General features: G+C 30.5%; 3 protein-coding genes across 4 annotated transcripts; 2 read left to right on the top strand and 1 right to left on the bottom strand.

The window, feature by feature from the left end:
* Nucleotides 1-162: 162 nt before the first annotated feature.
* LOC112708106 (uncharacterized) lies at nt 163-4,444 on the bottom strand. Its single transcript, XM_025760244.3, has 2 exons — nt 4,328-4,444; nt 163-2,184 (listed from the first exon to the last, which is right to left on the bottom strand). The coding sequence occupies exons 1-2, from the start codon at nt 4,442-4,444 to the stop codon at nt 163-165; spliced, it is 2,139 nt and encodes a 712-aa protein (XP_025616029.2).
* A 137-nt stretch (nt 4,445-4,581) lies between these two features.
* Nucleotides 4,582-6,313, top strand: LOC140174762 (ADP-ribosylation factor GTPase-activating protein AGD3-like). Its single transcript, XM_072200275.1, has 4 exons — nt 4,582-4,677; nt 5,493-5,593; nt 6,081-6,151; nt 6,305-6,313. The coding sequence occupies exons 1-4, from the start codon at nt 4,595-4,597 to the stop codon at nt 6,311-6,313; spliced, it is 264 nt and encodes an 87-aa protein (XP_072056376.1). The 5' UTR covers nt 4,582-4,594.
* Nucleotides 6,314-6,746: 433 nt separating this feature from the next.
* On the top strand, nt 6,747-14,463 carry LOC112708104 (ADP-ribosylation factor GTPase-activating protein AGD1). 2 transcript variants are annotated; one of them, XM_025760242.3, is made up of 16 exons: nt 6,747-6,805; nt 7,270-7,314; nt 7,464-7,529; nt 7,633-7,680; nt 7,775-7,870; nt 7,957-7,998; nt 8,723-8,932; nt 9,056-9,187; nt 9,492-9,707; nt 9,803-9,889; nt 10,362-10,697; nt 11,108-11,247; nt 11,321-11,414; nt 12,653-12,821; nt 12,929-13,178; nt 13,905-14,442. In XM_025760242.3, exons 1-16 carry the CDS (start codon nt 6,752-6,754, stop codon nt 14,002-14,004), a joined length of 2,085 nt encoding a protein of 694 aa, XP_025616027.2. In that variant the 5' UTR covers nt 6,747-6,751; the 3' UTR covers nt 14,005-14,442. The 2 variants fall into 2 exon arrangements, with proteins under 2 accessions (XP_025616027.2, XP_029144511.2); XM_029288678.2 differs by lacking the exons at nt 12,653-12,821; nt 12,929-13,178 and having other exon boundaries at nt 13,905-14,463.
* The last annotated feature ends 6,544 nt before the right edge of the window (nt 14,464-21,007 follow it).

Raw genomic sequence — 21,007 nt, 5'->3', positions numbered from 1 at the left:
AGAACAAAAAGAATAATAGATCAAGTGCTTCCTTTCTGGATAATGCTAACATAAGTCATCATAATTAGTTTCAATAACATAAGATAGAGAATGAATTTAAGATACATTAGAAGTTGTCTCATCCTTAATACAAGATACTGCAGCTAGAACACTTTCTAATTTCTACTGATTAGGTATTGCTTGAGGTTCAAGATGCCAACTATCCTCAGGAATACCATACATTTCAATTCCAGGAACTCTGTAAGCTATAACTTGATGAGAAAACCTATGCATATCTGCTTCAAAAACAGTAAAACATAGATCAAAACCTTCATGTTTTTGCATCCAGAAAAATGTTACACAATTTTGCACCTCTTCTAGTTTAGCAACTCTTATCCCATTTTCTTTGGAGAAGTCTGAAATAATTTCTACTATTCCAAATCGACATTTTTCATAATCATCATTCCCCCAATTCCTATCCCAATTCTTGTACACTGCCCAAATTTCACCCTTCTTGGGATAAATCATGTAGTGTTGTTGTGGCCTAGTTGCACCATTCACATAATTGACCAAATGAGAGAAACGTGACATATTCAACATGACCTTACTATTACAAGGTTTGAACATTCCACAAGCAATGAATCTATCTCCTATCAATCTTTTCTCGAAGTTTTCTAATTCATGTTCTAAAAGTGTCACACAAACATGCTTATTAGAAATTACACTATTCACCAAAACATATTGGCGTGGCATCATATCTTTTCCACAATAAATTGCCCAAACTTGGCCAGTGGAAAAACCACATTTTGATAAACTTTTCTCACCAACATCACAAGGATTAGTATCCTTGAAGATGAGGTTGTTGGGCAAAGCCATTTGGTCCAATTCAAATAAAGCTTCATCTCTTCCTCCAATAAGCCTATGAGATAGGATCTTATGAGAGAAAAGAAAAAGTTTTTGGGGAGGAACATGAAACAAAGTAGGACTCTTTCTTCCACATGTTAGTCTTTTGAAGACACTGCAGAAACCATTAACTTTCTCCAAAGGAACAAAGTCTCCACCTTTGCATTTTGAATAATCAGAAAGCATTTCTATGAATCCAAGCTTGCTCCTTTTAAGTTCTTCAGGATTGCACCTCCAATCATCAAGAACCCCATCTTTGTAAACTGCCCAAATTTCACCCCTTTTTGGGTAAATCTCAATCTGATGCTGATTCTGATCATTCATCAAACCAATATTCCAACAACATTTGTAGGAAAAGATCTTAGTCCTCACATGATCATCACATGCATTTGTGTCTAGGCAAAAGACTCCACAAGCAAGAGGAAAACCAGCATTACACAACATTCTTTCATCATCATTAAATGGAACTGGTTTCAACCATGTAACACTAAGAAAATCACCACTTCTGACATTGATCTTTGCATAAGGGCATTGGTTGAATTTAACCTCATCATGTTGATAGTGAATAGCCCAAATCTGGTTTGGTTCAAACAAAATGGCATTTCTTTCTTCCTCAAAATTATAGAATTCTTGTTTTTGTTGACATTCTTGATCTTCAATTAAGGATCCCTCCAAGCTCCTATGTTCAAATGGAATTTCAAGATTTGGGAAATCTTTCTCCAAAGTGGAGGCAGATTCTGTGCTCTCTCCATCAAGAACCTCGTTCCAAGAAACGGCATCATTTTTCTTCCTAAAGTGATGATCATGAAAACGCTTCTCTTTATCCGAAACCATGTCCAGTGCTTTCTTTACAATCTCTAGTGCTAACTCAGATCCAGGAAACTCATCTTTGATTCCATTTATCAATGTAACAAGATCATGAAGATAACATCTAGCATCTGAATAAGTGGCTGATGGATATATCAAATCAAGAATGCAATCAAGGTGAATCTCATTACCTGATGATAATCTTACAATTGAAGCAAGAAGTAGTATGTCACAGATTGTAAGCATAAGATTGATGTTATCAAGTTCAGGGTATAATTTCTGTGCACTGAGGAGCTTCTTTCTTGCACCAATGTATTCCTCACTTTGCATCAAGATTGAAGCACCCCACATTTCTTTTAGAGCCTCTACCTTCTTCTCATTCAAATCTTCAATAATCTCTTTGGAGGTAACATTCCTGATGAGAGAGTTAGCCCTACCACAATGTGAATGTTCGCGGCTCGCACCAGATTGCCTCCTTTGCAAGATACCTGTGATCTTGAACAAATATATATATATAAATTACAGTGAATGCTAAAACGCTCCAGAAAAAAAAAAGAAAAGAAATGCAATGCTTCTAGTGTAGCACTCTGAAATTAACTTGATATTAAAGATAACAAAAAAGGACAAATAAAAAATAAAATACTTCAAATCCTAATAAATCCTAAATCTGAACCATTAATATAAAATATAATAAATGAAAAGTTTAGATTTGTTTAATTAACAAAGAGTGCAACACTCCTTAAGGATGAGGCATAAATTATAGCACCTACTTGTTTATAAGCTATGGTGGAATTGGTATGTGGCAGATTATTCTATGGCGGTTTCAAAAAGAAAACTAGAGACTCATTACATTTTTACCAAAAAAAAAAAAAAAAGTTTAGAATAATGGTAACAGTATATTATTTATGCTCACCTTTCATGGATACTGAGTTAATTGATTCTCCTCTACTATATAAGTATTAATTCTCTATTAAGAATGTTAATTAAGAGCAAAGTGTAGTGTTATGTGAATGCAATTCAAATCCATTTAGATAAGCCCAATTTATGGTGAAACTGGTAAAGTGTTCTGTTCACATTTAACATGAACTCAGCCAAAAATTGTGAAATAAAGTAGAAAATGAAGAATTTATGCTTTTTTCTTTAAAAAAAAAAAGAAAAAGAAAAAAGTGTTGGTCAATGTCAGTAGAGTCCCAATGAGACAAGATCAGAAGACAAGATCAGAAGTTTTGTGTGAATGTGATGAAGACAAGGTCACAAGACCCACGTTTCTGTTCTTTCCTTCACTATTGGAAAAAGATATGCTTCTCCAAACATCAGATTCTCTTGCAGTTCTTTTTAATGTGATTTTTACTCTATTCTAAATTTTTATTTTTCATCATTAGATTGACTTAGGTGTATATTATTATTATTATTATTATTAACTTACTTTGATATCTTTCATCTTATATATTCTTTAAATTTTTCTGTGCTTTCCAGAGACTAATTGTTTTTTAGTAATTATTCTGGTATTGTTCGAAATTAGGAAAAAAATTACCATTTTTCATGTCACATAATAATTCTCATTATACCCATAATAGAAATGAATCTCCTTATATTTTATTAAAATATAGAGTATTATATTTTAATTAAATTTTAAATAACTAATTTATTCTATCATTTGATTGAACTATAAAACTTGATAAATAATTGTGTGAGTTTATAATATATTTATTGTGTTCTGAAAGTTTATTTTTATTTGAACTTTAATTTATTGAATTGGTTAAATGTATAAATAGTTTGTTTATTAGAATTGTGCAAAACAAATTTATTATCCAATAATATGAGATTTTTAATTTTGAAAAGATGTAAGAGTAATTGTCTTTTTTTAGTTTAATTATTCTGCTGATTCTTATAATTTTACAAAATTTATAATTAAAACTTTTTATTTTTTTTAAGTAGGTCCTTACATTATTTTTATTTTTAATTTTGTAATTAAATTCTTTTCATGTCAAAATCATTAAAATTAACTTAATTTAAAAAAAAAATATGTAATAAAAAATTTAAGAAGATTTTAAATTATAGATAAATATTTAATTAATTCTAATACTTTTTATATTAAAAAAGACTTAATTATAAAATTAAGAATAATATAAAATTTTAATTAAAAAATATAATAACTTAACTATAAATTTAATAAAAATATAAAAAATCATAAAATAATTAATTTTTTTAACCTTAAGCTTGCTAAGGTATATAATAATAATAATAATAATAATAATAATAATAAATCACCAATAATAATAATAAAAAGAAGAACAACAACAACAAACAAAACGTCCAGTTAATTTTATATAAATTTAATAACTGAAAATTATTAAATAATTTAATAAATTTAATTAAATTGTTATATAATAATTTTTAATTATCAATTTCCATCAAATAAACGAGATCTAAGTTTTTACCTAGTTAGTTAGTTGGTAGTTGGAGAGAGAGAGAGAGAAGAGCAATTGAGATTTTCGAGCGACAGAGATCAAAAATCGCAAACAGCAATGCCTTATTAAGTAACAACATTTATTAATCAATCTTCATCCAAACAAGAAAAAAAAAAACAAAAGAGAAAAGAACTCAGAAAATTACACAAGAAAAGAAAATCAAATGCCTCTCGTTTCTTCTCTTTTCTCTTTTGATCCAATAACACAACAACATCAACATCCTTCCAGCATGTATTTCGCCAAATTACAGGACTCTCCCATGTTCCGCCAGCAGGTTTAATCATTTACGTCATCGTTGCGTTTTTCTGCTTCGATTCGTATAAAAAAGAGTGAATTTTACGTAGATTTTTCATGTCATGCATGTTTTTCTTTCCTTTTATTATTTACTTTTGGCTGATGATGGTTGAATGGATTGTGTGGATGCATGATTCGCAATGCAGCTGCAGACCATGGAAGAAGGTGCAGAATCGTTACGCGCCAGATGCTGGAGATTCTACAAAGGGTGTAAAAAGTACACGTAAGTTTTCATTTCTCGTGCAATTTCATTTTTGTTCTTTAATTTCCCTTTTAAGTTGTTTCTATACAGACCATCTTCCATGTGATTGATGATATTCCTCTGTGGTTGCTAAGTGAATATATCGCCATATTTATAGGCTTAGTTGTCCTAGAGCACTAAGTTTGGTGTGTTTTGACTTTTGATCGCTTTTAAATTAATAATTCATAGTTAGTTATGTGTCATTCTAACATTTATACGTTAGAATGTTATTTTGTAAGTGGAGAAGAACGAGTATATCCAATCTGATACCTCACAACCACACAGGAATTTCTTGTAAATTATAATCTCTCCGCTCTCCTAAGAAGGCAGAGAGGGACTTTAATATATGTTAGCGATATTATTGGCTTAGCCTTGTTACTCAATTCTAAAATGGTATTAGAGCTTATTATTTCTTAGAAAGTTTGCCTGTTCTTCCATACTTTAAGCTCCAAATGTTCAGTCCTGGACATGAGGGAGTGTATCAGAAGTATCACAGTGTTAGTTGATAACTTGATATAGTCATGGTAGGCGTAGCCTCTATATTCTATATTAGTGTTGGCAATAATCCTCTCATCTTGAGCTAGCTTTTGGTATTGAAAGCATGGAGTAGCCTAACTCAATGATATCTCTAATTAATTTTTTTAAAAAATGAAAAATAAAAAGACTAGAACCTCAGCTGCTTCCACTTCCTTACTTGACTCGCAATTACTTGACTCGCGATTCTCTAATTAATTAAGTAGAAGTATTTTCATGCCATTGAATTTCTTGTGGTCTGATAATTTTAACCCCTTTTGTAGGGATGGGCTTTTAGATGCATGTGATGGAGACTTCACCTTTGCAAGTGCCCTCGAAAATTTTGGGGGAGAACATTCTGATCCTTTATTTGTAACTTTGGGAGGTAAGGCTTGTTGGTCTATTCCCTCCTCTTTGTCTTTCCTGATAAAGCAAGCCCAAATGACTGCTTTTTGTATGCTTATTGCTTTGTTAGAGATCTTGGCTAGATATATTGGAGGTTAAACATTAGGTTATTTATTCACCCTGAGCTCACAAGATTGAAGGAGCATTAGATATGTTATTCTGTGATTTGGATCCTTTAAAGTGAGAATGCTTTGAAATGAGTTGCACGCCTAACTTTATTGATCTTTACTTTAGGGGAGCCTCCTCGTTTTTGGTCTTCTGGATATATACTCCAATTCTTTGCATGATATGTTTAGGCCATTAAAGGAGCTTCTAACATCCCATGGGATAGGAAATGTGGTCAAAGATGTCAAGGCTTTGTTGTTGTTGTTGTTGTTTGCTAATCTGCTTCATTCTAATTCAAGGAAAACTTGTATCCTTTTCTAATTTCCTAGTAGTTTTGATCAATTTTGTTTTGGCATCCTTAGGGCCTGTTATGACCAAATTCTCTATGGCTTTGAGAGACATCAGTACATTCAAGGACGCTCTTAGGACACAGGTAACAGTTTGTTTAGTATTATCTTCTTTCATATTTTTCTGTTCTTTTATCAAGGATAGAAAACTGGCGAAAAGTTGTGGCTTTACAATCTTTATTTTCTTTTAGAATGCAAGATAAGGTTTGTTTGATTTCTCTATTTATGATTTTGTGAAGGAAAAGTGAAAATAAGAAATGGAAAAGAAAAAAACAAAAAGAAAGGAATTTTATTATTTTTACTTTGTTCTTCACAAAATACTAAAAGTAGAAAACATAGAACAAACAGACTCACACTGTTGAAGATCTTTTTAAGTAAGAGAGTGAAGTCTATGATAGCTATCATTATGCTGACTATATAATTTTAACAACAATTATAAAGTATTAAAGTTACATTTTTTTACTATTTGGTAACACCTTTTTACTTTAAAAAAAAAAAAAAAAGTTTTCCAATAGTTAAAAAATGTGACCTTAATTTTAGCAATACTTTTTAAGTATTTCCAGTGTTACTTAGTTACCATAGCTACCACAATAATAGCTATCATAGCATGCACCAAATTAGAGCCAGATTTGTGTTTGACATTTGCTAGGTTGACTAAACTTGTTTTGGCTTCTTAGGTGGAGCAAATGTTGACTGACCGTCTACTTCACATTTACAATGTTGAAATAATGGATGTCAAGGTACGCTTAAGTAGCGCAAAACTTTAAAAATGTTCATAGATGAGTGATATAGTGTGATGCCGCCATCCTCTCTCAAGAGGCTACTATGCAGCTCTAATTTGTATGATATAAGACTATCAGTTGAAACTATGGACATGGAAACTATCAGTGATGGAACTCAATTTTTAAAGTAAGACACTTTGTAAAGAATAATTTCCCAAAGGGTTGATATTATGTTTGAAAAATTACGTTAACATCCAATCATATATTATCGCATTAGCAGAAGTGCTTAGTCAACCACTGAAATATCTCGAAAGGCCATATAATCACAAATTTTTTTATTGGATGACATTGTAAAACCTTTTTACATTGCTAATTCGTAGAATTAAGCTAAAAAGTAAGATCTTTACAAATCACATGTCTTGTGAAGCCTTTTTTCCTTCCCTTTTTATTTAGCCTTCTCATGCTTCAAATAATCATTGCAGGAAGCTCGAAAGCGTTTTGACAAGGCTTCCATTGCATATGACCAGGTGCTTCTCAATTGCTGATGAAGTTTGTACTTAAAAGTTGTCAAGTCCACGGGAAAAAAGTTAGCACATTTGAAAAACAAAATATAGGTGTTGAAACTCCATTGGCATATCTCTTGATCATAACACAATTTAACATGGATTTTTCGCAGGCACGGGAGAAGTTTATGTCATTGAGGAAAAGTACTAGGCAGGATATCGTCATTGCAATAGAGGAGGTATGTCCAAAATCTTACCTTTGGTTTTTTCCCAATATACATTGTATTAGGTTGGCATTGGCCACCATGAATTTTTTAATCTAATCTGGTAGAGACATTCCAGGAATTGCACAATGCAAGAAGCTCATTTGAAGAAGCCCGTTTCAATCTGGTAATTTTAGTTAACAAGATAGGTTGCTTTGAACAATACTGTAAACTATAGTATTTGTTTAGCTCTTTAATACAGAACATATGTTATCTCCTAGATTAGTGCTCTTCACAATGTCGAGGCCAAAAAAAGATTCGAGTTTTTGGAGGCTGTCACTGGAGTAATGGATGCTCATCTTCAATATTTTCGACAGGTATATAACATTGTGACATATCACATATGGATTTCCCATACAGAGTATCACGCCTATGCTATTTCTAAAACTTCTTTCTCTTGCAGGGATATGAACTACTACATCAGTTGGAGCCCTTCATTGTTGAGGTTTTCCCACTATCTCTTTACTCATTGTGTTTTTAACTTGAGTTGAAGATGGTAAACTGCTAGAACTAGAATCGAGGAGTAGTGTCTATTGATGAATTACAAGATAGAGATGATATTAGAGAGACATCTCAACTCTCCCAATATGCTAAAAGATGCCAAAAACTTACTCTACACTTTTCCTTCTCCTGTTGGTGCTGATACCCTAGCAACCTAAGTATGGAGAATGTGGGATTCAAATAGGAAAGGAAGAAAGCAGAAGAGCAAAAGACTACAAAAGAATATATGGATATATATTTCTGAGAGAATATGATCGGATACCATAATCAATATACTAATCCCTAATTATAGTACTATGCTCCCAATCCTAGTTAAATAAGGAATCAATCATGAACTTAAAGTATATGTCAAAACTAATCCTAAGGAATCATTGCTGATTACCTGGTTTCTTAATATATGATAAAAAAAGTATCATAAAATTATATAATCCTCCTATTATCTGTAAGACTAATTATTACTGCCACTGACTAATAGGGTCCTAAGTAACAGAATCAAACTGGTATTGGCACTAACTTTTTAATCTTTTGCATGGATAGGTGGTTGTAGATGATGTTTCTTTCAATCATATTGTGCAAAACTTTTGGTTTGTAATTACGAATTATTATTATTGTTCTTGATATAAGAATGAATGGAAGAATTTTCCTTTCTTGTATTTGCCATGTTTCAGGTTTTGTCATATGTACAAAAAGCAAGGGAAAGTCACAATGAGGAGCAGGTTTCTCTATTTGAAAGAATGATAGAGTACAAGCAACTTGTCCATCAAGAAAGTAAGTTGTCCTTGAAGGGATTTTATGATTCTCCTGGTCGAGACTCTCCATTTTCTAGGATATCAAGTGATGTGTTAGATGCAGTAACAGAATCTGTCAAAACCGGAAAGGTATTATAGCATATGGCAATTCATCCTCTTTTCCTCTTTGAAATATGAATCTAGTCTTTTTAATATCTGAGTTATATCCATTGGAATCTGTTCGTCTCAGAAAAGTGCCCAAATAATGTTTAGGTTCAAACCATTCGAGAAGGGTTTCTCTCAAAACGATCCAGCAATTTAAGAGGCGATTGGAAGAGAAGGTATTTTGTTCTTGATAGTCGCGGAATGCTTTACTACTTTCGCAAACCATTGACTCTCTTCCATGTAAGTGTCTGATTAGAAGTTACTCCCTCGATTCCAAAATAACTAGCAATTTGGACAAAGTAGTACATTAGAGAATCAATGTATCTAGGCAATTATAAATAGCCTAGATACATATAATTTCCTAGACACATTGATTCTGTATAATTGTCAAGATACATTGATTCTCTAGTATTCCACTTTATCCAAATTGATAATTATCTTGAAACTATGGTAGTAATTATCAAGTATTTGTACTATAAGCTTGATTATGCTTATCTCATTAATTGATCTTCTTAATAATTTTTTAGCATGAATACCATTTCAGGGTGCCAACTCGCAGAAGAGTCATCATACCTTTGATAATTCTTCTGGCATTTTGAGTCGGTTGATATCTTCACATATTCATGGAGCCAATGATGAAAAGCCTGTTGCTCGTCATACGGTGAACTTGCTTACATCAACAATCAAGGTTGATGCCGAACAGACAGATTTAAGATTCTGCTTTAGGATTGTTTCTCCTTCAAAGGTTTATACATTGCAGGTAATCATACCAAAAATGTATTTAACGCATGTGTTTGGCTTTTGAGTTTTGATATTGTTACTATATTTTTGATAATACATAAGGAAACAATGTAGGCAGAAAATGCCCTGGACCAAAGGGATTGGATGGAAAAGATAACCGGAGTAATTGCATCCTTGCTCACTATACACACGCTGGGAAAGGTACATAGTCATTTTATGAATTTTTCTTTTGGCTTTTTCAAACTGCATCTCAAACTATAAATAAGCAGGGAGATGTCTCTGGTTTTGGTATAGCTTTTGTAATATGATGTTTTGTGATAATTAATCAGAATATGATCTCTCTCTCTCTCTCTCTTTCTCTTTTATTTATTTTTATGTTAAAATCCACCATATTGCATTTTTGGGGTCCTGGCACAAAGAAAATGTGTCAAATTCAACATGCAGTGTAGTGCATCAAGGAACACCTTTTCTTTTGTATCATAATCTAATATGTAGTGCATCGGATTTTGACAGAAAAAAAAAACGGGGGAAAATTATAAGAGAGAAATTGTGGAAAGGATAGAGGTGACTTCCATATTTTGGCAAACATAGAACAATCCATATATTGATAGAGTTGCTTAAAAAAAATGCATGTAATTTAGATTATTATAATCGTTAAAGAATTGTATTGCAGCCTCAGCCTGTAATTTCTCTCTCAGAAGGTGGTGACTGGGATTCTGCCAGCCCAACTGATTCAGTACAAAGTTCTTCTGATGAGGAAATGGCAGTAAATTCAGGTTTGGCATGCAAGATCACCCCCAAGTCAAATAGGTCACCTAATGGCTTGCAGAAGCATAAACACAGTATAAAATGTGAAAAGCCAATCGATGTTCTTCGAAGGGTTAATGGGAATGACAAATGTGCTGATTGTGGTAAATCTGAACCAGACTGGGCATCCTTAAACCTTGGCATCCTTGTATGCATTGAATGTTCTGGTGTTCATCGAAATCTTGGTGTACATATATCCAAAGTAAGTAGTTGAGGTTGCTTGTTTAAGTTTTTGCATCAGTATCATGGCTGCTAGACACCATGTCTGGTTGTTGCTTTTATTATCATAGAAATGAAAACTACCAGAACTGCATCTTCCCAAAGGATTAATGTTGTTGGGTAGAGATATCCTAACATGCTGTCTCACACAAGCCTCCTTGGGCTTGGAAGAGTGGATAATGCATAAACTACATCTGCCTTGTGTCAAAATTCAATTTTTATTTAGAAAAATGGGGGTGAAGCATGTTTGAAATCCAGACCAGTTTGAAAATCTTGTTCTGTTGAATGGAGTCATATAAATGAATGATTTTATGTTCTAACCAAATAAATAAAATAAATTTGTATTTAATATTCACTTTGCCTAAGGTATAAACTGGAAAACATATTTTGCAGGTAAGATCACTGACACTTGATGTGAAAGTATGGGATTCCTCAGTTTTAAGCATGTTTCAATCACTTGGCAATCTCTTTGCAAACTCAGTTTGGGAGGAGTTATTGCATTCGAAAACTTCAACAGATGATACTCTTGATGGGTAAGTATTTCCAACTCCAAGGGGATTTATTAGCTTTTAAGAACTTTTTCTGACATGCACCTTCGCAATTCAGATCATCTAAGGGCACCAGAACCAAATTATTTCATGCAAGAAAACCTGCATATGATGATCCCATTTCACTAAAGGAGAGGTTCATCCATGCAAAGGTAATAAACCATTAATCTAATGAAAATTTCAAGTTGCTTCCTAGTTGGAAAGAAATATATCTGTGGGAATTAAATGTATATTTTAAAATTTTCTGCTAAAGTTCTTTATTTAAGTTTTCCATCCTTAGAATACTGTGTAAAAGGAGAAATTCTTGCATGGCGAAGGAGTGCGAGATAGAATTAAGCTTGCACTAATCTATTGGATATTTTAAGGGACATTGAATTTATTTTTGAATTCCATGATGACTTTTGCATTTATTGGGATTAAGGATGTTGGATTCTAGCATTAGGCTTCGCTTTGGATTAAGCTCCTGACCAAAAGGTTAACCTTCATTTTATTCAAGTCCAAATACCCTCTTAATATATTTATTTTCCTTGTTCAATCTATCCAATGTGTATTCTCTCAGACACATATCTATTCTCCAAACCAATTACTGGCTCACTGCATACAATTTGAGCTTAGTTAATGGGGAACTGCACCGTTAACTTGGTCTTTTTTAGTGGCCAGACCCACCACTAAGTTTAAATGACATGCATTAATTGATAAGAGTATAATCCTATATGTTGCTCCATAATCCTGAAAGAATTGATTGCTACAGAGTTATATTCATTGCTAGAGAATGTAGGTACATGTTAACTTAGTACATAGTTAAAATTTTGGTCAATGTTCAATGTGTTCTTGAACTCCATTTTGTAAATTAAAATTTCAAACTCTGCTGGTTAGAAAGTATCATGCCATTTTGTCCATGTCATGTGAGTGTGAAGTTGGTGAATAGGTTCTTGAAAATATGCCATTTAAGCTTTTATCAGTACACTCTAGGCTAAGAGGATGAATGCTTATCCCTTGTTCCTTAATCTGTTAACCATTTCCTCTATCAGTTGTGTTATTTCAACAATACAAAGTTGTTGGACAACTTTCACTGAAAGTAATTAATACGTGGATCTCGCACATTGTCTTTTAACTTATTCTTTTCTTTTTCATCTAAAGTTATAAGCCCCTTTCAAGTTCCAAACATTTTAAACCATAATTACAAACTAGTAATATAAGTTATTAACTGAAAGTTGTTCAATTTTGGACAACTTTTGGTAATTGTAAAAATATCATTTTTGTTTACTTTTCTTTTACAGCGAAACAAGCAGTTTTCTCTTTAAATATAGATACATATTCTTTTTCTTCCTCAATTAAAACTTGGTACAAATATTTCTCAAATGAAACCTGATGTTTTCTCCCATTGTAGTATTCTGAGAAAGTCTTTGTTCGCCGGATACCAAACAACAATCGTCTCCGTACAGTGGCACAACTGGTCTGGGAAAGCATCTTTGCCAATGACAAGAAATCAGTGTACCGGCATATTGTGAGATCCAGTGTGGATATCAATGCTTTAAATTTAAATGGTCAATTTGATGGTATATCTCTTTCTTATCCAACCATTCTCAAACTCATGGAATCTTATTGCTATTGACAATAGCATTGCTTGAAGTACTGTATAATTAATAATTGGTTTCTGTAATAGGAAATTCTTTTGCCACGCCTTCTTCAAGTCACTCAAGCATGTCATCTGAAACTGAAATCCAACTAATGGAGGACATAAAAGATGGCTCAAGTGTGCTTCACTTGGCATGCCTTGTATCTGACGCTGGAATGGTGGAGCTGCTCCTACAGTATGGTGCAGATATAAATGCAGTTGATTCAATTGGTCGAACACCATTACATTACTGCATGTTTAGAGGGAAGATTGCAACTGCAAAATTACTTATTTTAAGGTAGTTATGTCAGTAGTTCTATCTGATATCCCTATCAAATATCTTTATTTCTTTAGCTTCTCTGAAGTTCATAATCTGAACCGTTGATGAAAAAAAATAGTTTTAGATTACATCTGAAGTTTAGATGATGTACTTTATGCTCTAAAGTGCAACTTGCCACAGGCTGCACTTAAGAGGAGACAAACCCATTCTTCTTCATGCTGTGTGTCCTATATATTATATGCCTTTGAAATTATCTATCCTAGCTATGAAGATCTACCCTGCCTCTTATTGTTATATTCTGTTTCTGCACTTGTAATCACATTTCTTATCTTACTTTATGTGCTAAGCATCTAGTTCAGGAGAAACTTCATAGAATTAAGGCTAGTGAAACATTGTTCTAATTGACTGGATAATGCATGTTTTTCTAAGTAATACATATACATTTGGTACTTTTCAAGTGAACAACAACACTTGAGAGCATTATATTCATGCATGGTTTTTTTTTTAATTGTTGGAATCAGCCACTCTCAGGTAGTTATTAAAGGACAGGGCATTTATTCAGTTTCATTATGACTCATTTTATGTTCATTATTGAGATAATTGTTTGGTTGAATCAGACATTTTTGTGAATATGATAAACACATGATTTGATATGTGTATAAAGTATAAACTTTTTTTTCCATTTCTAGTTACAGTACATATAATTAAATCCTTAATTTTAATGGCTAACTCAATTATTTTCAGGGGGGCCAATACACATGTAGTAGATAAACAAGGCAAGACTCCTCTCATGCTTGCATCAGAACCTAGCAGTGAAATTGTTGGTCTGATATCAAGCAGATGACATGCTCACACACCCTCCTTTTCTTTTTGGGTCTGGTCCAACAAAAGCTTAAGCCACAACTAAGATTGGGACAAAGAAAACATTGAGGACCACACTGGGCATGGATTTTGAATTAGGCAACAGAAAGCAACTAGCCCAAGAGGCCTTTTGGGTCACCTGTTCATAGTTTATCTTCTTCTGTAACTATATATAATATAATATATAGTATAATCTCACATTGTTGTAATGTCCATCCATCTTAAATTTTGAGATTGTATCATATGATCAAATCTCACCAAGAGTTGTACATATTATAAGTTACTTAAGTGATTATTCAACTAGGCTCAAGGAGGAAAAGGTGATTAATTTCTACTAAGGAATTAATAGGCACAATTGTTAAGCCTCTTTTTCCTTTTCAGTATTATACGTGAAAAGTTGGTTCACAAATTCATTTTTATTATTTATCTTTTATTTAATAATAGAAAATATCAATTTATATTTCTACATGATGAATAGTAAACAAAAGAGAGAATGGGAGATATGTAGATGTAATAGGACAAGAAAAGAAAAGAAAAGAAAAGAAAAGTATGTGTGTAGAAAAATTAAAAATATTTGAAGTAATTAGGTGTAATAGGACAAGACTGATTCTTTGATGGTAACATTCCAAGCTCACATTATAGTTGACAGAATGAGAGGTTCATTTAACCCACCATTTTTCCTTCTCATAATTTTGACCCATTTATTATTTTTAATATACTTCTTTGCACAACTTGGATTTTATTATTTTAATAAGATAGGATTGGTTTATAGTAATAATATAACAATATCGAATATCAAACACGTTCTTTGCATTATTTAAAAAGTAAATAAATAAATGGACCCCTCTCAATGTAAGATAATAACTTCATAAATATATGAGCATGTGTGTTATATAGGGTGAAGAAATAAAATTAAAAAATATTGTTATTTTTTAACGTATATATAGATATAAAATAAGACTTATGATTTACACATATAATAAAATAGTGCGATCAACTTTGATTCGTTTATTTGCTGATATATGATATGCATTATTACAAGGATCCATTTTCTCTGCCTCTTTTTGCGATTTCAGTAGGATATATATATTTTTACTACTATATACGTTACAATTCTCTTACAATCTATAATAATAAATCTTAAAACATTAACCGTAAATTGTGCCAATGTCCAAGGTAGCGCAATTTTAGAAAATGAAGAGCTTAAAAAATAAAAAAGGAACATACAAATCGCCATGTTGGTACTATTTATTTAATAAGTATCATTATTCTTCGAATTAAATTGAATAAGTTTAAGTCTTGAACAGGGTACTTGATGATTTGACTCTTAAGATTAAACGATTTATTTGTATTTTTTTTATGCTAAATTGTAGTGGATAAGAACGATGATAATACTAGAAATAGAATAACTTATTTAGGCGATTTATTCCGAATAAAATCTTGTATATCACAAATATTAGAAAGCCAATATATTTTTTTTTGTGTATCTACTAAAAGTGTTTGTCTTCTAACATTTTCTGGTATAATATTACGGGAAGTAAATTTATTGAGTGAATATTCATTTCGATCCGCTGATAATTTTTTCGAAGAATTTTGAAGTTTCTGACAAAAAAAATATATTTATTTTAATCTTTGATATTTAATTTTGTAGAATTGATTATGTTCTCTGTGATTAATTTTTCTTCAAAATATATTTATATGACACGTTAATTACTGATATATTTTTAATTTAATTTTTATAAATAAAAATAATTTAAAAATTATAAATATTTTTTAGTTTTACATCATAAATTTAATTAATGTATTTAAAAAAAATAATAAAAAATTAAAAAAATAAACGACCTTAACAATTATTTTTAAAAGATAATTAAACTCTCAACGACAAAAAAATTTGTCAATTTTAATTGGCTCTTGTGGTGGTGGCGGCGGCGGCATAAAAATGGACACATTCTCATGTAACCTTCAATCCTTCGTCATTACCTTTGTAACCTATTTTGGTGATTGTCATTAATTATTCATTAAATATTGCTCCTAAAAGCCCAAACAAAATGCACTAGCTAGTAATTTAGATTTTACTTGATATATTTATAGATATTCATGATTTCATTTAACATTATATTTTTTATAAATTTTTAAGTGTACTGCTATAATAATATTTCAGTCATTTTTAATTATTGATCTTAATTATAAAATATATATATATATAATTAAAATTAATAATTAAAATTTATTAAAACACTGATATACTAATATATTTAATTTAAAAATTTTTCTATATTTTTACCACGTGAAACTTTCCAAAATGAATATCATATTGTTTTTATTTGTTCCAATGGGATATCTTAATTTAATTTTACGAGTAAATGACAAATAAGTTTTTTATTTTTATTTTAAAGACAAATTAAATAAGCTATCGACTAAATAAAAATATAAAAATGTCTTTCACTTTCTAAAATGCGAGACATCTAAATCTCTTGAGAAATTGACTTGTCCTTATACATTTTGGATGAGAAAATTTAAGTATTTTATATTTTAGAAGATTGAGAATGTCTTTATATTTTTAATTAGTCAAAAACTTATATACCTTCGAATTAGAAAGTTAGAGACTTATTCGTTCTTTTTTCTAATTAATACAATAATGAAGATGTGTTATTTTTTCTGCAAAATTCAAGGATTTGTCATATTTGTTTGTGAGATATTTATACACACATGCACATGAATACTTGATCGATTGTTGCTGCACATTCTACTCTAGCAATCGATAAAACTATTTGCTTGACACTGAAATTTATTGGGAGAAAAAAAATGTAATGAAAATAAAGAAACATGCACACTAAATAATCTACTTAATTACTAGGCCATTAAATTTTCGGATCTAAGAGCTTGGAACAATAATATATGAATATTAATGTATGAACAAGTAATTATTACATCGACAGATAGATGAAATGATGAAATGATGAAATGATGAACAGCAACGTGCATTGGCAGCAGGAGTAAGGTACCCGGTGCAGAATAATTAACAAAGCAAATCAAAGAAGGGATATGATTGGATTCAAACTAGGACTTTTTTTTCTTTTCTTTTCTTTTTTTTTTCCTTTTTTTTATTTTATTTTTCCATTCCCATGCATATGGTTTTGTTACTTTGTAATGGTAAAACCGTGAAAGGCATGTCTTTCCGATTTTAGAGAAACCAAGTCACACAAAACTTTTATAGTTGGTTAGTAGGGAATAGGAAAAAGGGTTAAATCAAATATCACCACCTTTAATTTAGCACTTTGGATTCTCTCATTGATCTTATTATGAATGAACGTAGTACGTACCTAGAATCTATCGTGCTATTATTCACTACATATATGCTTCGCTTTAAGCATGTTAACTTTAATGAAAGTTGGTCGTCTTTACATGTTTTCTATTTATAGAAACTATGCTCTGCTTTGTATCTTAGCTAGATATATATTCATAAACCAATCAATGGAACCAAAATAGAATTCTTTTTCAATTTTTAGATGGTATACGTGGATTGTTAACATTACACATATTACTCATAAAGTTTGTAGTAATTAAACCCGTGATCACTACTAATATTATACTATAGCGAAATATATTCATATCAAATCATAATAAAAGCACAAATAAATTATTGTGTTATTATTATTGTTAGGGCAATTTATATAAATAAAATAAATGGGAGAAAGTGTTACGTAAATATAATATTTTAAAAAATCAGATGCAAATGCAACAAACCTAATTATATGTAATCTGCGATACTTTAATGCGGTTTTTGATTACACCTAATTTGTTAGACTCTGTCGCGGATTACGTTCAAAAGCTGCAAACACATAAACCGCTACATTTTATGAACAGATGGGCCCAAAGTGTATTCCGCAAAATCCTGTAGCGGATTATGAAGAATTTGGCTCACTATATATTATATAAACCGCGATATCCTACAGCGGTTTCTTCACAATGTGGTTGCCTAGAAAATGCCGAATGCGTTGGAGAAAAGAGAAGTGATTCCACCTCTGAACATAGGGTTCACGTGAAGTTAAAATTTGTTGCTTCTGCGTTCATGTTTATGGTGGCTGGTTACTGTTGGAAAACTAGATAAAAAACTATTGATTTATTCATTAAGAACTAACTAAAATTAACAATTTTTGTTGTTGAAAGTTTCATTGTCTTTTAAGAATAATTATCAATGTCGTTTTTATTTTTATTTTTTTATTGTCGTTTTCAAATAATTAACTAAATTTATTGTGTAAAATTAAGAAATATTAGTGATTTTAAATTGTTTTTATTTATAAAAATTAAATAAATAATATATTAGTGATTAACATGTCATATAAATATTAAAAAAAATAATTGATAAAAGGCTAATAACCAATCCTATAAAATTAAATATTAAAAATAAAAAAATTATTTAAAAATTTCGTAACTCTTCAAAAAAAAATTATCAAGAACCAGATCGGATATTCACTCAAAAATCATATATATACAATACCGTTTGATCAATCTTGTTTAACATACAATATCAAAGAAACCTAACCCTTAAAAATATAGATGCATGACTAGAGAACAAAAGAAACCCACTTGTCACCCCTTGAATTCAAACAAGACAAAATAAATAGAATTTCTTAACTTTGATCCTAATCTTATCAATAATAGTTTAACGAACCCTAATGAACTCTGATAAGCACGATGTCATAAGGTGGAGGCAGCATAACTTTTATTTTTTCAGCCAACATTTCATTAAACAATTGAACTAATCCACTTCTTCTATTTTGATAGGAGAGTTGAGGATTACACAAAAAGTTTTTTCTTTTAAAAATAATGTTTATTTATTATCTTCCACACTCCAACAGTTCTAAGTCCTAATAATTAATAAACTAATTATGATATATAAGACCAAAATTAATTAATTTTTTATAGAATCTAATTATTTTTGAAGGCCCACTCTAGTGGGTAACGTGGATACCCATCTGCTTGTATGGCCGGTTTTGATAGTATTATGAATTTCAGGAATATAAATTATATATGGATATTTATAGGTAGATCAAATTGGATGTTATATATTTTATCCAAAATTTAAATTTTAAATTATAAAATTTATATTATTTTAAAATTTTTCTTTTTTAATTTTTTAAATTATTCCGTAAAAAATAAATTTGCGTAATTAAAGATTTTTTACTTATTTTGAAAAATAAACAATTATTTTAATTTATTTAAAAAAAATTCTCACTATATTGGATAACATCTGTTGCATAATAAATTTACTCGCTTTTTTAAAATTGATGTATTTTGGTGCATTAATTAAAGAATATACCATGTATTACACCGATCATAATTCCGTCCACAGTGCTGTCTATTATTTTATTTTTCAAAACAGTAAATTCCGCATTTTAAAAAAAAAAAGCAGAACAAAACCTGCATGTCTGAATTCTGAAGCCCTCGTGCGAGTACATGCGTTATTGGTCTGTCCTGGGGATTGCTGGATCACATTGATCGGATGTGCTTTTATATCCTAATAAATGTTTAATTTTGGATTGCTCGAATGTTTAATTCATTCGTCTGCTTAAATAAATATTGGAGGTTTGAATTTTGTATTGTACATGCAGTAGATTATTGTCCAATAACAAACCCTTAACAAATATATTTTAGATCTGTGACGGCTTAGTTTTTGGTCTATCAGACTAAAAAATACCGTAAAAAACTGAAAAAAATGTTTAATTTTAAAATATTTTTTTTTTGTGTGTATGTATGACACATTATATCAGTTTTCCATTTTAAAATATAAGCTCTTTTTAAAAACTTTTTAGTATATAAAAATTAGAATTTAGCTAATAAGTATTGAGTTAAGGTTTATCATTCATTAAACACATTGAAAATTCAAAATTTTAGTATCTCAACAAGGCTCAATATAAATACTTATTATGGTGCCATTAATTTGTAAGAATGTTTTGAAAAAAAATAGTATTTTTAACAAATTTGCTTTGTAAAAGTAAAAATATTAGCCAAATTCAAAAAAAAAATTATAATTCATAATTTTCATCTTAAAAAAATATTTTTAAAATTTAAAGAAAAAATAGTTTTATTTATTAGTAATTTAATAAGTTAATTCTGTGAGCTCATAAAACGAACTTGGGTTAAATGAATTCATCAACTTAATTAAACTTTAAAATGTTTAAATTTGTACAATTTGCATGTACAAAATTTATGATTAATTGTATCAATTTTACATTTTCATATAGAGGAGTGCTAGAAGTCAGTAGATTTGGTGAGTTGTAGTCATCAATAGTATATTTAATGGTGTGAAATTTTATCTAATGATAAAAAATCACTCATTTTTATTTTGCTGGCCAAATTTTAATAAATCTACTAGCCCTTAGACTTTCTCTATAACTTTTCTTAAATATTTTTAGAGCTTATAAATTAGATTTTTTAAAAAATAAATGTCTTTAAGAATTTCCAAACAATATAATTTGCATGTATATAAAAGTCATACCAATGACCTTTGGCCCCTACTAGGCCTTTGCCTAACCCTCCAAAAAGGCCAAAAAGTCCTTAAAAATCTCCCATTACCTCATCATCACTTTCCCTTTTGTTTGTTTGTTTTCTTTACTTGCTTTTCTTTCTTTTCCTCACACCAATGAGGATTTGCCTTCTTTATTCCCTTTCCTCCATATTTTTCACTTCCTTGACCCACCCTTGTCTCTCTTTTTATATCAATTTTGCATTCACTCTGTTATTTCTTCTTTCTTGTTTTACCACCTTTTTATTCCAACCTTGTTTAACTACTCATGGAAAATAATTATTAAAGTTGGAGGGTAGAATAAAAAATGGGTGAATTAAGAAAGGAGGGTCATTTTATTTATTTTGTTTTTTTTTATTTTTTATTTTTACTTTGATATTAATTCATCCGATAACATGTTTTGAAGTTGTATCTCGTCTTCCATAGTTCTAATCGTTATGTCAATGTTTTTACCACA

The sequence above is a fragment of the Arachis hypogaea genome, chromosome 8 (assembly GCF_003086295.3).
Source record: "Arachis hypogaea cultivar Tifrunner chromosome 8, arahy.Tifrunner.gnm2.J5K5, whole genome shotgun sequence".
NCBI classification, from domain to species: Eukaryota; Viridiplantae; Streptophyta; class Magnoliopsida; order Fabales; family Fabaceae; genus Arachis; species Arachis hypogaea.
Note: the sequence above shows the minus strand (reverse complement) of the source record. Positions and strands in the feature narration are given on the sequence as shown.

Coding starts and splice junctions, on each gene's coding strand:
- LOC112708106 (XM_025760244.3), bottom strand. CDS start 4,444: ATGATTAAACCTGCTGGCGGAACATGGGAGAGTCCTGTAATTTGGCGA. Junction 2,185..4,327: donor GAAAAGAGAAGAAACGAGAG/GCATTTGATTTT, acceptor TATTTGTTCAAG/ATCACAGGTATCTTGCAAAG.
- LOC140174762 (XM_072200275.1), top strand. CDS start 4,595: ATGCAGCTGCAGACCATGGAAGAAGGTGCAGAATCGTTACGCGCCAGA. Junction 4,678..5,492: donor AAAGGGTGTAAAAAGTACAC/GTAAGTTTTCAT, acceptor CCCCTTTTGTAG/GGATGGGCTTTTAGATGCAT. Junction 5,594..6,080: donor TTTATTTGTAACTTTGGGAG/GTAAGGCTTGTT, acceptor TGGCATCCTTAG/GGCCTGTTATGACCAAATTC.
- LOC112708104 (XM_025760242.3), top strand. CDS start 6,752: ATGTTGACTGACCGTCTACTTCACATTTACAATGTTGAAATAATGGAT. Junction 7,315..7,463: donor CTTCCATTGCATATGACCAG/GTGCTTCTCAAT, acceptor GATTTTTCGCAG/GCACGGGAGAAGTTTATGTC. Junction 7,681..7,774: donor AAGAAGCCCGTTTCAATCTG/GTAATTTTAGTT, acceptor GTTATCTCCTAG/ATTAGTGCTCTTCACAATGT.